Source organism: Genypterus blacodes, unplaced genomic scaffold (assembly GCF_046128005.1).
Source record: "Genypterus blacodes isolate CSIRO-AG114 ecotype Tasmania unplaced genomic scaffold, CSIRO-AGI_Gbla_v1 ptg000291l_1, whole genome shotgun sequence".
NCBI classification, from domain to species: domain Eukaryota; kingdom Metazoa; phylum Chordata; class Actinopteri; order Ophidiiformes; family Ophidiidae; genus Genypterus; species Genypterus blacodes.
In genome coordinates this window covers 313497-329829 of record NW_027467082.1, presented here as the reverse complement: position 1 = coordinate 329829, position 16333 = coordinate 313497, and the positions used below count along the sequence as shown (strand labels likewise).

General features: G+C 39.6%; 2 gene segments (V, D, J or C); both read right to left on the bottom strand.

Annotated features, from left to right (window-relative positions):
* Positions 1 to 13500: 13500 nt before the first annotated feature.
* LOC142988022 (immunoglobulin heavy variable 3-48-like) lies at positions 13501 to 13932 on the bottom strand. The segment is given in 1 exon segment: positions 13501 to 13932. A coding segment is annotated over 1 exon segment (432 nt).
* A 1583-nt stretch (positions 13933 to 15515) lies between these two features.
* LOC142988021 (immunoglobulin heavy variable 3-74-like) lies at positions 15516 to 15944 on the bottom strand. The segment is given in 2 exon segments: positions 15516 to 15820; positions 15902 to 15944. Coding segments are annotated over 2 exon segments (348 nt in total).
* Between the last annotated feature and the right edge of the window lie 389 nt (positions 15945 to 16333).

Genomic DNA, 16333 nt, shown 5'->3' with positions numbered 1-16333 from the left:
GACTGGATTCTGGCTGTCAAACTTCATGAAAACTTCCATGGGCCTCATCATCAATATTTGTTCATATGAACAAAGACGAAAAGTCACGACTGGTTGATGAAATGTGCACAAGAGTTTGTTAGTTAGTTCATATATCACATGACAAGAAGAGGAAAAACATTGTTACTGCTTATCAGAATACTTTCTGTTTGAGTGGAGTTGAGAAAAATACTTATTTTTACTGTGAATCAAGAATAATTCTGTTGAAGGTAAATATATAGAGAGAGATTTATATTTATAATAGCTGTTAATAATCCAGTGCTGCTAATTCTCTCAGGGGGAGAGGATGTGCTGGCCCTCACTTATTCTACATGAGTCGCTCTAAAGACTTCATTTGAATTTTGTGAGACATTTACGAAGTCCAGAATGTCTATCAACATTAATTATCATTTAAACTCAGTTTATCATGTTTGTGACTTGACAGAGTACGGGAGGGTGAGAAATGAAGGATTTTGCACAGCTGCTCAATCTACTCCAGTCACTGTGGCTCTCTAGCACAATAATAAACAGCAGAGTCTTCAGTCTTCAGGCTGTTCATCTGCAGATACACCTGGTCCATGTTGTTGTCTCTGGAAATGGTGAAGCGGTTCTTCACAGACTGGGAATACAATTTAGTGCCACCACTCGGAGCAGAAATGTGGGAGATCCATTCCAGTCCTTTCCCTTCAGCTTGTCTGATCCAGCTGATAAAAGCGTCATCATCTGATATTCCTGCATATGTACAGGTCAGTTTGTGAGAGTCTCCATGCTGCTTTACCACTGCTTCAGACTGAGTCAGAGTCTGACTCCAAACACCTGCAGAGAAAACAGCTTGATGAGAACAAAACCAAATAACCTTAACAATGAATGAAAGATATGTTGCGTCCTTCACCAGTCAAAGCTGACAGCATTAGAAATGTGACACACGTAGCTGAAGCCATGATGATCTGCTCAGGAGTCTGATCTCACTTCTTCAAATACAGAAGGAACACAGCAGGGTTTTGCATCGACTCCTCCTCGCAATGATGAAAAGTCAAAATATGGTGTGTGGCCATCAGAGTTTGTGGTCGCTTCTCTGGAGTAATATCTTTGTTCAAGAGATGTAGTGCAAGAGAACAGTGCAGGAGTTGATTCAGTTTCTTCTACTTCTTGGGATTTTATTATTTTTTTCTTGCAAACAGAACCCATTCATGGCAGGAAAACAAACACATAATCTGATAATTAGTCAATTGATGACTTGCAGGATTTCTTTGATTTGGACTGATTCTTCTTGCAGATGAGAAGGCAAACCACCATCAGATCATCAGAACTTAGAGATTACACTACAATCGTTTGGCAGACGCTTTTATCCAAAGCGACTTACATTACATTATATTACCACCCTTCGCAGAGGGTGGAGCAATTGAGGGAACGGTGCCTTGCTCAGGGGCACCTCGGCAGGGACTTGAACCGGCAACCCTCCGGTTCTCAAGCGGAAGCTCTACCCACTCGACTACTGCCTCCCAGATGACATGACTTCAACGTCTTCATACAGATATACATGATACATCTTATCCTATAATTGTATGTGCAATGTCATGTAAAATGTTTGCTTTAATAAATACAAATAGCACACAAAAAATTAAAAATAAAAAATAAAAAAATTAAGATATACATGAAACATTTTTTGCCATATTTCGTTTGAGTATAAAACTTGAAGTAAATAAATCTATAGAGTATTAACTAGAGAATGAGATACAATATACATAATGACATTTATGAGCTGGTACGTTGTAATGTACACATAATGAATAAATAATAATGTATCAAAATAGATGGTAATGTATTTTGAATTGTTATTGTGAATGAAGTACTGTGTCTTTTTCCTTTTTAGATAAGAGCAACAATTCCACCAACAACAACTGAGGAGGTGCAGTGTCAGGAAACTGTATGTGGATTATAAAGGAAGAACATTATGGACTTGTTGTGTTTTTAACATGAACTCAGTTGTTTCTGAGGTCATTTTATACAGCTGAAGCTTTTCATGATTCAAGACAGTGAGTGTTCTCAAAGTGTGAGTTCAGTAGGATTTTGTACAGCTGCTTCACAACTTCAGTCACTGTGGCTCTCGCGCACAATAATAAACAGCAGAATCTTCAGTCTTCAGATTGTTCATCTGCAGATACACCTGCTGTCTGCTGTTGTCTCTGGAGATGATAAACCGGCCCTTGACTGACTGAGAGTAGTAACCATTGGCATTATTGTGATAAGCAACCCACTCCAGTCCTTTTCCAGCAGCCTGTCTGATCCAATGCATCCAGTAGCTGCTGAGTGTGAACCCATAGACATAACAGGTCAGTTTGTGTGAGTCTGCAGGGTTTTTAACCACTGCTTCAGATTGTGTCAGAGTTTGGGCAGCAACACCTGTCAAGATAATAAAAGATCATTATATACATTGAAGTGCATTCTTGACATCATTGGAAACATCAGATCCAGATGTGTAGAGCTTCACCTGCCCAGCAGACAGCTAAAAGCAGCAGTCCTGTCCTGTAGTCCATCATGCTAAAGTGTGTGTCCACTGTTCTCTGTCAGCCTCTCTGCAGTCACATATGTAGAGGAGCAAGACATCCAAGTTTTGCATTGACTCCTCCTCACAGGGAGGAAGGACACAACTGGACTGGACTTTACTCTCAGTTGCTGTTTAGTCAAAATGTAGAACTGCAAAATTACTTTGTGTTCATGTATTTACATGTAAGAAACATACAGGATCTTTTTCTACACAAAGCCTTTGTCACACAGCACAACAGCAAAGATCACTGGTTGATTTTTTTTGTCATTTCATGACCATCAATGTACAACAAACTCAATCTACCCTTCATAGGTTTGAACAGGAAAATATGTTACATTTGTATCTGGAGGAATGAAACTATTCTCTAAATTTCTGTCTCCAGTAGTAAATAACAGTAACAATAATGATATAATATCAGTACAGCTCAGATTGATGTTGAAGTTTTGAATCATCAATCTCTCCGTCCCTTTGTTTATTTCCAATAACTTAACTAGTTTTTATTGTGGTTCACTAAATTGATTCTTCAAGATAATCATTGATAGATTCATATTTATACTTTAATAATTAAATGTATAAAATGAATACATTATACCTTAAATGTGTGTATATAGTGTATGTTGATGCAACATGAAGTACTTTTGTGAGATCATTTCCCTGCTTGTTGTCTGTGGAGGTTTGGTCACAGCTGCTCCACTGTCTTCAGTCACTGTGGCTCTCGAGCACAGAAGTAAACAGCAGAATCCTCTGCTGTCAGGCTCCTGGCCTCCAGGTACTGAGTGCTGCTGGGCACATCTTCAGTCAGCGTCAAACGGCTTTCAAAGGAGCTGCTATAGGTAGCAGAGTTTGAACCTGTGTTCATATATGCCATCCACTCCAGAGCTTTCCCTGGTCTCTGCCGTATCCAATGAATATAGTAAGCTGTCATGTCAAACCCAGATATGACACATGACATCTTCACTGTCTCTCCAGGTCTCTTCACCTGAGAGGGAGACTGGTCCAGTTTGATGTCACCTAACACTCCTATAAGCAAAGAAAAGGACATCCATCAAATGTTAAACTCTCATGTGAGTCAGTGACACAGAAAGCTTAAAGTGTGTAACTACACAAATCCCTGACGCACCATGAAGAGTTACTAGAAAGAACAAACTGCACACAATCATCTTATAAACAGTGGGATGAAGAGTTTTCTGCTCAAAGTTCCAGTTGTTCTGTCACAAATGTCACTGGTTGTTGGTATATAAAGAAGGAAGAGTTTGCATAGACCGCCCCCTACAGGTTTAAATAGAGGAACATGTTACACAAACAAGTTTCACTGTTCAGATCTCAGATGATGATGTGTGAATCACAGCTTTTGTAGATATCACACATGTTTTTGAGTTTTTGGACAAAGATTAACAGTTTCATCATAGTTTCATTCAGATGAGTCTATGATCAACCGCATGTTATCAAAGATCTGTTAATATTGGGGACATGAATCTGTAATGCACTCGCACTTTATTGATCTGGGCTACAAGAAGACAGACATCAATAGTCTCCTATCATTCACTTCTTTATTTGTCAGGAAGAAACACAATCACACTAAGTTCTGCTTTGTTTATTCCACTGTGTCTCATTGGGACAAACACACACAGCTGCATTCAGTCCTCAGTCCTCAGTCTCAAACAGGTAAGACTGGATTTGGATTTGTTTCAATTAACCCATGTAAAAAAAAAAAAAAAAAAAAGTAGGAAAAAATCTGGCACTCAAACTTCATGAAAACTTCCATGGGCCTCATCATCAATATTTGTTCATATGAACAAAGACGAAAAGTCACGACTGGTTGATGAAATGTGCACAAGAGTTTGTTAGTTAGTTCATATATCACATGACAAGAAGAGGAAAAACATTGTTTCTGCTTATCAAAATACTTTCTGTTTGAGTGGAGTTGAGAAAAATACTTATTTTTACTGTGAATCAAGAATAATTCTGTTGAAGGTAAATATATAGAGAGAGATTTATATTTATAATAGCTGTTAATAATCCAGTGCTGCTAATTCTCTCAGGGGGAGAGGATGTGCTGGCCCTCACTTATTCTACATGAGTCGCTCTAAAGACTTCATTTGAATTTTGTGAGGCATTTACGAAGTCCAGAATGTCTATCAACATTAATTATCATTTAAACTCAGTTTATCATGTTTGTGACTTGACAGAGTACGGGAGGGTGAGAAATGAAGGATTTTGCACAGCTGCTCAATCTACTCCAGTCACTGTGGCTCTCTAGCACAATAATAAACAGCAGAGTCTTCAGTCTTCAGGCTGTTCATCTGCAGATACACCTGGTCCATGTTGTTGTCTCTGGAAATGGTGAAGCGGTTCTTCACAGACTGGGAATACAATTTAGTGCCACCACTCGGAGCAGAAATGTGGGAGATCCATTCCAGTCCTTTCCCTTCAGCTTGTCTGATCCAGCTGATATCAGCGTCATCATCTGATATTCCTGCATATGTACAGGTCAGTTTGTGAGAGTCTCCATGCTGCTTTACCACTGCTTCAGACTGAGTCAGAGTCTGACTCCAAACACCTGCAGAGAAAACAGCTTGATGAGAACAAAACCAAATAACCTTAACAATAAATGAAAGATATGTTGCGTCCTTCACCAGTCAAAGCTGACAGCATTAGAAATGTGACACACGTAGCTGAAGCCATGATGATCTGCTCAGGAGTCTGATCTCACTTCTTCAAATACAGAAGGAACACAGCAGGGTTTTGCATCAACTCCTCCTCGCAATGATGAAAAGTCAAAATATGGTGTGTGGCTATCAGAGTTTGTGGTCGCTTCTCTGGAGTAATATCTTTGTTCAAGAGATGTAGTGCAAGAGAACAGTGCAGGAGTTGATTCAGTTTCTTCTACTTCTTGGGATTTTATTATTTTTTTCTTGCAAACAGAACCCATTCATGGCAGGAAAACAAACACATAATCTGATAATTAGTCAATTGATGACTTGCAGGATTTCTTTAATTTGGACTGATTCTTCTTGCAGATGAGAAGGCAAACCACCATCAAATCATCAGAACTTAGAGATTACATTACAATCATTTGGCAGACGCTTTTATCCAAAGCGACTTACATTACATTATATTACCACCCTTCGCAGAGGGTGGAGCAATTGAGGGATCGGTGCCTTGCTCAGGGGCACCTCGGCAGGGACTTGAACCGGCAACCCTCCGGTTCTCAAGCGGAAGCTCTACCCACTCGACTACTGCCTCCCAGATGACATGACTTCAACGTCTTCATACAGATATACATGATACATCTTATCCTAAAATTGTATGCACAATGTCATGTAAAATGTTTGCTTCAATAAAAAAAAAAATAGCACAAAAAATAAATAAATAAATAAATAAATAAATAAATTAAGATATACATGAAACATTTTTTGCCATATTTCGTTTGAGTATAAAACTTGAAGTAAATAAATCTATAGAGTATTAACTAGAGAATGAGATACAATATACATTATAACATTTATGAGCTGGTACGTTGTAATGTACACATAATGAATAAATAATAATGTATCAAAATAGATTGTTAATGTATTTTGAATTGTTATTGTGAATGAAGTACTGTGTCTTTTTCCTTTTAAGATAAGAGCAACAATTCCACCAACAACAACTGAGGAGGTGCAGTGTCAGGAAACTGTATGTGGATTATAAAGGAAGAACATTATGGACTTGTTGTGTCTTTAACATGAACTCAGTTGTTTCTGAGGTCATTTTATACAGCTGAAGCTTTTCATGATTCAAGACAGTGAGTGTTCTCAAAGTGTGAGTTCAGTAGGATTTTGTACAGCTGCTTCACAACTTCAGTCACTGTGGCTCTCGAGCACAATAATAAACAGCAGAGTCTTCAGTCTTCAGATTGTTCATCTGCAGATACACCTGCTGTCTGCTGTTGTCGCTGGAGACAAACCGGCCCTTGACTGACTGAGAGTAGTAAGCAAGCCACCATTATGAGCAAAAACTTCTGTCTCCAGTAAAACATTATAAAATAATAATAATAATAATGATAATAATAATAATTATATATATATATTATATAATGTATCATTTCTACATTATATATGCTAATTACACAAACAAATCAATAGTTCAATATAAATAGTTTAGAAAAAAGTGAGTGGGTCATGATTAAACTACTCTGATGTCAAATAACTGACAACAACTGACTAACATTCCAGTGCTTCAGCTAAATAGAGGAAGTGGTTTGTGTATGTTGTCTCTGTTACTGTTTCCCACTGTGTTCCTCTTGCACAGTGATACACTGCAGTGTCCTCGGCCTTCAGATGGTTCATCTGTAGGTAGACTTTCTGGCTGGAGTCGTCTCAGGAGATGGTGAATCTGCCCTTGACTGACTGGGAGTAATAGATGGGAGAACTATCTGTGTCTATGTAAGCGATCCACTCTGGTCCTTTACCCGCAGCCTGCCTGATCCAGTTCCACCCTGTGCTACTAAAACTAAACCCTGAGGTTGTGCAGGTGAGTCTGTGGGATTCTCCAGGTGTTTTGAGCACCGGTCCAGACTCGGTTATGCTCCAACCTTTAACACCCGTGCAAACAAACAGAGCAGCGAGCAAGAGCGTTAGCTTCATGTCAGCCATGTTTACAGCGTGCTTAGTATGGCTTCAAAGCAATGAAAGCCCTTTAAATATGATGGGAGCTGTCTCCCTCACACAATTTGTTTATTGCAAACTCCTCCCACATCTCAGCCAGCATCTGTGATTCCATGCATCTGGAGCAAAATATCATGCAAAACAAAAGAACATGTGAGTGTTTACAGTGGTGGTGTTATTAGTGTTGGTTATTCTATTGTTCAATATCAGGTTCTGGTTGATTTTCACTTAATTCCTTTGCCTAAATATGAGAGATATTCTTAATTTATTAACTCTATCATCTTTTGTTTATTTGTTCATGTGGACATTTCATTATCAATATTTTCCTAAATATGCGATATTCATTTTATTTTTTATTCTATATCTTATTCCAGCTGTAGCTCTGGTTAGTATTTTGGGCTTAAGAGGGAGAAATATCAAACTTTGTACAGTATTTAAGGATTCAAAGAGTTGTCAGTGATGTGAGACAGAGAGTGTTCTCAAAGTGTGAGTTCAGTAGGATTTTGTGCAGCTGCTTCACAACTTCAGTCACTGTGGCTCTCGAGCACAATAATAAACAGCAGAGTCTTCAGTCTTCAGATTGTTCATCTGGAGATACACCTGCTGTCTGCTGTTGTCTCTGGAGATGATAAACCGGCCCTTGACTGACTGAGAGTAGAGAGCAGTGCTACTATAATGATAAGCAACCCACTCCAGTCCTTTTCCAGGAGCCTGTCTGATCCATCCCATCTCGTAGCTGCTGAGTGTGAACCCAGAGACTGTATAGGTCAGTTTGTGTGAGTCTGCAGGGTTTTTAACCACTGCTTCAGATTGTGTCAGAGTTTGAGCAGCAACACCTGTCAAGATAATAAAAGATCATTATTTACATTGAAGTGCATTCTTGACATCATTGGAAACATCAGATCCAGATGTGTAGAGCTTCACCTGCCCAGCAGACAGCTAAAAGCAGCAGTCCTGTCCTGTAGTCCATCATGCTAAAGTGTGTGTCCACTGTTCTCTGTCAGCCTCTCTGCAGTCACATATGTAGAGGAGGAAGACATCCAAGTTTTGCATTGACTCCTCCTCACAGGGAGGAAGGACACAACTGGACTGGACTTCCTCCTCATCTTCATATTCTCTTGCATGTTTGCATGTCTTAAGCAGAATAACTATCAGCATTAACATAACAACAAGCCTATAGGCCTTGAATAGTTAATATACAGTTCATCATGTCCCAGGTAACACACACATAGTGTTTATCAAAGGCAACGTGGGACATCTTCAACTCATTCAAATCTTTAAAGTATAAATCTAAATCCAACCTATAAGTAATGACCTCTACATAAAAACAGAGCAATCTCTCCGTCTCTTTATTTATTTCCAATAACTTAACTAGTTTTTATTGTGGTTCACTAAATTGATTCTTCAAGATAATCATTGATAGATTCATATTTATACTTTAATAATTAAATGTACAAAATGAATACATTATACCTTAAATGTGTGTATATAGTGTATGTTGATGCAACATGAAGTACTTTTGTGAGATCATTTCCCTGCTTGTTGTCTGTGGAGGTTTGGTCACAGCTGCTCCACTGTCTTCAGTCACTGTGGCTCTCGAGCACAGAAGTAAACAGCAGAATCCTCTGCTGTCAGGCTCCTGGCCTCCAGGTACTGAGTGCTGCTGGGCACATCTTCAGTCAGCGTCAAACGGCTTTCAAAGGAGCTGCTATAGCTAGCAGAGTTTGAACCTGCGTTCATTCTTGCCATCCACTCCAGAGCTTTCCCTGGTCTCTGCCGTATCCAATGAATAAAGTAACGTGTCATGTCAAACCCAGATATGACACATGACATCTTCACTGTCTCTCCAGGTCTCTTCACCTGAGAGGGAGACTGGTCCAGTTTGATGTCACCTAACACTCCTATAAGCAAAGAAAAGGACATCCATCAAATGTTAAACTCTCATGTGAGTCAGTGACACAGAAAGCTTAAAGTGTGTAACTACACAAATCCCTGACTTACCATGAAGAGTTACTAGAAAGAACAAACTGCACACAATCATCTTATAAACAGTGGGATGAAGAGTTTTCTGCTCAAAGTTCCAGTTGTTCTGTCACAAATGTCACTGGTTGTTGGTATATAAAGAAGGAAGAGTTTGCATAGACCGCCCCCTACAGGTTTAAATAGAGGAACATGTTACACAAACAAGTTTCACTGTTCAGATCTCAGATGATGATGTGTGAGTCACAGCTTTTGTAGATATCACACATGTTTTTGAGTTTTTGGACAAAGATTAACAGTTTCATCATAGTTTCATTCAGATGAGTCTATGATCAACCACATGTTATCAAAGATCTGTTAATATTGGGGACATGAATCTGTAATGCACTCGCACTTTATTGATCTGGGCTACAAGAAGACAGACATCAATAGTCTCCTATCATTCACTTCTTTATTTGTCAGGAAGAAACACAATCACACTAAGTTTTGCTTTGTTTATTCCACTGTGTCTCATTGGGACAAACACACACAGCTGCATTCAGTCCTCAGTCTCTGCCCTGAAAGTGCTGCTTGCACAGGATGTGTCTCCAGCTGAGGGGTTTTTGTGCAGGTCCACTGATGGTTTGTATCATTGTGAGTCTCTGGCACAGTAATACACAGCAGAGTCTTCAGGCTGCATATTCTGTCCGTACAGAGTCGCTGTGTTGGTGGAAGCATCTAAGGAGATACTGAAGATGTTCTTTAGTGAATCTTTGTAGTATGAAGATGTTCCAACTTTCATTCCAATCCACTCCAGTCCTTTCCCTGCAGGCTGTCTGATCCAAGCTGTCCAATAGCTGTTAACAGAATAAGAGACCTGACAGGAGATGGTCAGACGTTGACCTGGCTGCACACTCACAGAGGCTGGCTGTGTCAGCTGTTCACACTTCACACCTGTTTTAAAAACAAAAAACAAATATGTTTGAGATATTAACCAGTTCCTTTGCAAAGGGAGAAATGCTGATGCAGTCCAACTCTGAGACACTCACAGCATCCAGCAGTCAGCAGCAGCAGCAGCAAAGTCACACAGAACATGATTGTGTTGGAGCTGAAGAGATGGAAGCTTCTGTTCCTCTTTAACCTCCACTGACAGGCGGATATGAAGTCTTTATATCTGAACATGGAGACTGAGTCATTTACATACTGAGCACATGACACACTGACGTGAATATAACAGAGAAGCAAATGGATGAAGTAGATTTGAGTCATTTGCAGAAACAGCTTACTGAGCTTCACTGTAACACTTCACTTCAACCTGCTGTCTGCTGGTATTACAGCCAGCTTATGATACTGCAGACTGTGTCAGACATGTTAGACTGGATTCTGGCTGTCAAACTTCATGAAAACTTCCATGGGCCTCATCATCAATATTTGTTCATATGAACAAAGACGAAAAGTCACGACTGGTTGATGAAATGTGCACAAGAGTTTGTTAGTTAGTTCATATATCACATGACAAGAAGAGGAAAAACATTGTTACTGCTTATCAGAATACTTTCTGTTTGAGTGGAGTTGAGAAAAATACTTATTTTTACTGTGAATCAAGAATAATTCTGTTGAAGGTAAATATATAGAGAGAGATTTATATTTATAATAGCTGTTAATAATCCAGTGCTGCTAATTCTCTCAGGGGGAGAGGATGTGCTGGCCCTCACTTATTCTACATGAGTCGCTCTAAAGACTTCATTTGAATTTTGTGAGACATTTACGAAGTCCAGAATGTCTATCAACATTAATTATCATTTAAACTCAGTTTATCATGTATGTGACTTGACAGAGTACGGGAGGGTGAGAAATTAAGGATTTTGCACAGCTGCTCAATCTACTCCAGTCACTGTGGCTCTCGAGCACAATAATAAACAGCAGAGTCTTCAGTCTTCAGGCTGTTCATCTGCAGATACACCTGGTCCATGTTGTTGTCTCTGGAAATGGTGAAGCGGTTCTTCACAGACTGGGAATACGATATAGTGCCACCACTCGGAGCAGAAATGAAGGCGATCCATTCCAGTCCTTTCCCTTCAGCTTGTCTGATCCAGCCGATATCAGCGCTAGAATCTGATATTCCTGCATATGTACAGGTCAGTTTGTGAGAGTCTCCATGCTGCTTTACCACTGCTTCAGACTGAGTCAGAGTCTGACTCCAAACACCTGCAGAGAAAAGCAGCTTGATGAGAACAAAACCAAATAACCTTAACAATGAATGAAAGATATGTTGCGTCCTTCACCAGTCAAAGCTGACAGCATTAGAAATGTGACACACGTAGCTGAAGCCATGATGATCTGCTCAGGAGTCTGATCTCACTTCTTCAAATACAGAAGGAACACAGCAGGGTTTTGCATCGACTCCTCCTCGCAATGATGAATAGTCAAAATATGGTGTGTGGCCATCAGAGTTTGTGGTCGCTTCTCTGGAGTAATATCTTTGTTCAAGAGATGTAGTGCAAGAGAACAGTGCAGGAGTTGATTCAGTTTCTTCTACTTCTTGGGATTTTATTATTTTTTCTTGCAAACAGAACCCATTCATGGCAGGAAAACAAACACATAATCTGATAATTAGTCAATTGATGACTTGCAGGATTTCTTTGATTTGGACTGATTCTTCTTGCAGATGAGAAGGCAAACCACCATCAGATCATCAGAACTTAGAGATGACATGAGCTCCTTCATAAAGATAAACATGATACATCTTATCATATAATTGTATGTGCAATGTCATGTAAAATGTTCGCTTCAATAAAAAAAAAAATAGCACAAAAAATAAATAAATAAATAAATAAATAAATAAATAAAGATATACATGAAACATTTTTTGCCATATTTCGTTTGAGTATAAAACTTGAAGTAAATAAATCTATAGAGTATTAACTAGAGAATGAGATACAATATACATTATAACATTTATGAGCTGGTACGTTGTAATGTACACATAATGAATAAATAATAATGTATCAATATAGATTTTTAATGTATTTTGAATTGTTATTGTGAATGAAGTACTGTGTCTTTTTCCTTTTTTAGATAAGAGCAACAATTCCACCAACAACAACTGAGGAGGTGCAGTGTCAGGAAACTGTATGTGGATTATAAAGGAAGAACATTATGGACTTGTTGTGTTTTTAACATGAGCTCATTTGTTTCTGAGGTCATTTTATACAGCTGAAGCTTTTCATGATTGAAGACAGTGAGTGTTCTCAAAGTGTGAGTTCAGTAGGATTTTGTACAGCTGCTTCACAACTTCAGTCACTGTGGCTCTCGAGCACAATAATAAACAGCAGAGTCTTCATTCTTCAGATTGTTCATCTGCAGATACACCTGCTGTCTGCTGTTGTCTCTAGAGGTGATAAACCGGCCCTTTACTGACTGAGAGTGGTAACCACTGCCACCATCATCAGAAGCAACCCACTCCAGTCCTTTTCCAGGAGCCTGTCTGATCCAGCCCATCCAGTAGCTGCTGAGTGTGAACCCAGAGACTGTACAGGTCAGTTTGTGTGAGTCTGCAGGGTTTTTAACCACTGCTTCAGATTGTGTCAGAGTTTGAGCAGCAACACCTGTCAAGATAATAAAAGATCATTATTTACATTGAAGTGCATTCTTGACATCATTGGAAACATCAGATCCAGATGTGTAGAGCTTCACCTGCCCAGCAGACAGCTAAAAGCAGCAGTCCTGTCCTGTAGTCCATCATGCTAAAGTGTGTGTCCACTGTTCTCTGTCAGCCTCTCTGCAGTCACATATGTAGAGGAGGAAGACATCCAAGTTTTGCATTGACTCCTCCTCACAGGGAGGAAGGACACAACTGGACTGGACTTTGCTCTCAGTTGCTGTTTAGTCAAAATGTAGAACTGCAAAATTAATTTTGTTCATATATTTACATGTAAGAAACATACAGGATCTTTTTCTACATAAAGCCTTTGTCACACAGCACAACAGCAAAGATCACTGGTTGATTTTTTTGTCATTTCATGACCATCAATGTACAACAAACTCAATCTACCCTTCATAGGTTTACAGGAAAATATGTTACATTTGAATCTGGAGGAATGAAACTATTCTCTAAACTTCTGTCTCCAGTATAACATTATAAAATAATAATAATAATGATAATAATGATAATTATATATATTTATATATATTATATAATGTATCATTTCTACATTATATATGCTAAGTACACAAACAAATCAATAGTTCAATATAAATAGTTTAGAAAAAAGAGAGTGGGTCATGATTAAACTACTCTGATGCCAAATAACTGACAACAACTGACTAACATTCCAGTGCTTCAGCTAAATAGAGGAAGTGGTTTGTGTATGTTGTCTCTGTTACTGTTTCCCACTGTGTTCCTCTTGCACAGTGATACACTGCAGTGTCCTCGGCCTTCAGATGGTTCATCTGTAGGTAGACTTTCTGGCTGGAGTCGTCTCTGGAGATGGTGAATCTGCCCTTGACTGACTGGGAGTAATAAATGGGAGAACTATCTGTGTGTATGAAAGCGATCCACTCTGGTCCTTTACCCACAGCCTGCCTGATCCAGTTCCACCTTGAGCTACTAAAACTAAACCCTGAGGTTGTGCAGGTGAGTCTGTGGGATTCTCCAGGTGTTTTCAGCACCGGTCCAGACTCGGTTATGCTCCAACCTTTAACACCCGTGCAAACAAACAGAGCAGCGAGCAAGAGCGTTAGCTTCATGTCAGCCATGTTTACAGCGTGCTTAGTATGGCTTCAAAGCAATGAAAGCCCTTTAAATATGATGGGAGCTGTCTCCCTCACACAATTTGTTTATTGCAAACTCCTCCCACATCTCAGCCAGCATCTGTGATTCCATGCATCTGGAGCAAAATATCATGCAAAACAAAAGAACATGTGAGTGTTTACAGTGGTGGTGTTATTAGTGTTGGTTATTCTATTGTTCAATATCAGGTTCTGGTTGATTTTCACTTAATTCCTTTGCCTAAATATGAGAGATATTCTTAATTTATTAACTCTATCATCTTTTGTTTATTTGTTCATGTGGACATTTCATTATCAATATTTTCCTAAATATGCGATATTCATTTTATTTTTTATTCTATATCTTATTCCAGCTGTAGCTCTAGTTAGTATTTTGGGTTTAAGAGGGAGAAATATAAAACTTTGTACAGTTTTTAAGGATTCAAAGAGCTGTCAGTGATGTGAGACAGTGAGTGTTCTCAAAGTGTGAGTTCAGTAGGATTTTGTGCAGCTGCTTCACAACTTCAGTCACTGTGGCTCTCGAGCACAATAATAAACAGCAGAATCTTCAGTCTTCAGATTGTTCATCTGCAGATACACCTGCTGTCTGCTGTTGTCGCTGGAGATAAACCGGCCCTTGACTGACTGAGAGTAGAGAGCAGTGCTACCAGTATGAGCAGCAACCCACTCCAGTCCTTTTCCAGCAGCCTGTCTGATCCAACCCATCCAGTAGCTGCTGACTATGAACCCAGAGACTGTAAAGGTCAGTTTGTGTGAGTCTGCAGGGTTTTTAACCACTGCTTCAGATTGTGTCAGAGTTTGAGCAGCAACACCTGTCAAGATAATAAAAGATCATTATATACATTGAAGTGCATTCTTGGCATCATTGGAAACATCAGATCCAGATGTGTAGAGCTTCACCTGCCCAGCAGACAGCTAAAAGCAGCAGTCCTGTCCTGTAGTCCATCATGCTAAAGTGTGTGTCCACTGTTCTCTGTCAGCCTCTCTGCAGTCACATATGTAGAGGAGGAAGACATCCAAGTTTTGCATTGACTCCTCCTCACAGGGCGTGAAGTTGGTCTGGACTCTAACTCGTGTTTGGTGAACTGTGAGTAGTGCTTGATTGTACATCTAAGGAGTTTGGCCGCCCACTACAGGTTCAAGTAGAGACGACACAATCTCTGTATAAACGTGGAAAGGACTTTACAACTACTGTATATTATTGTGAATTCTGAATGACTTTAGGTGACATTTAGTTGATGTTTATTTCCTACAGTACTGCAGAGGTCAATGTTTCACATTTATAATGTTTCTACAAATGTTAGCGAGTGTTGTTTGTATCAAATATACAGCGTGTCATCATTGTGAATGGTTGAACTGCTCACTCAGTAGATCTTTTGTGCTTGGTTATTCATTAAGCAAATTGAATTATATATGGATGTTCAGTCTGTATTCATGGTGATGTAATACTTTATACTGTGGTAAGTAGACATTACAGTGGAGGGAGGGGAGGGAGGGTCGCTCTTTGAAAAGCTCTGTGATGATTTTGTTCAGCGTTGCTTGCTCTTGTGTCACTGTGCCTCACGAGCACAATAATAAAGTGCAGAGTCTTCAGCTTTCAGACTCTTCACCTGTAAGTACACAACATTTCGGGAAGTGTCTTTGGTGATGGTAAACTGGCCCTGGAGACTTTGGGCAAATATTGTTCCAGTTCCACTGTCAATACGTCCGATCCATTCCAGTCCTTTTCCTGGTTTCTGACGAATCCAGTGCAGCCATGCAAGAGGAAGTCCATCCACCTTACAGGACAGTGTGACGGACTCTGCGGCGCTCCTGACCACAGCCTCTGAGGAGGTGAGGGACTGGCCACCAACAGCTGAGAGACACACGCAGAGTTTAGATGATGGGAAGACAGCAGGCGATCCATTGTCCAACAGCGAATAAGTACTTCACTCACCTGAAATGAGAGCCAACAGGAAGACACTTTCCACAGCTGCCATGGTGGAAACCTTACTGAATCTGCCACTGCTGGAGATGAAGAGATATATGTGATACGGACAGACTGGGTGGAGACTGTGGCTCAATCCTCATATTTGCATTGTTACCAGTCCTGATCTGGAGGAACTTAAAGATCACAAAGACAAGCACTGTTTGTCAAATGGGCAACAGCTAATAGAGCGTGTGTGGAAATAGAGGAAATAGAGGAAAAGCAATCTTGAATGTTTTCTTCTTTCTGAATTATTTCATTGTTAAAAACATATTTACTCAGATGTAAAAATGTGTTCTGTTCATGTTACAAACTTTGGTGCATTCAGTGTCACCCTTAACCCGTTTTGGCATTTGCTGATAATAGCTGGATGCCAATTTTACACTATGGCTCTGTGGTTTG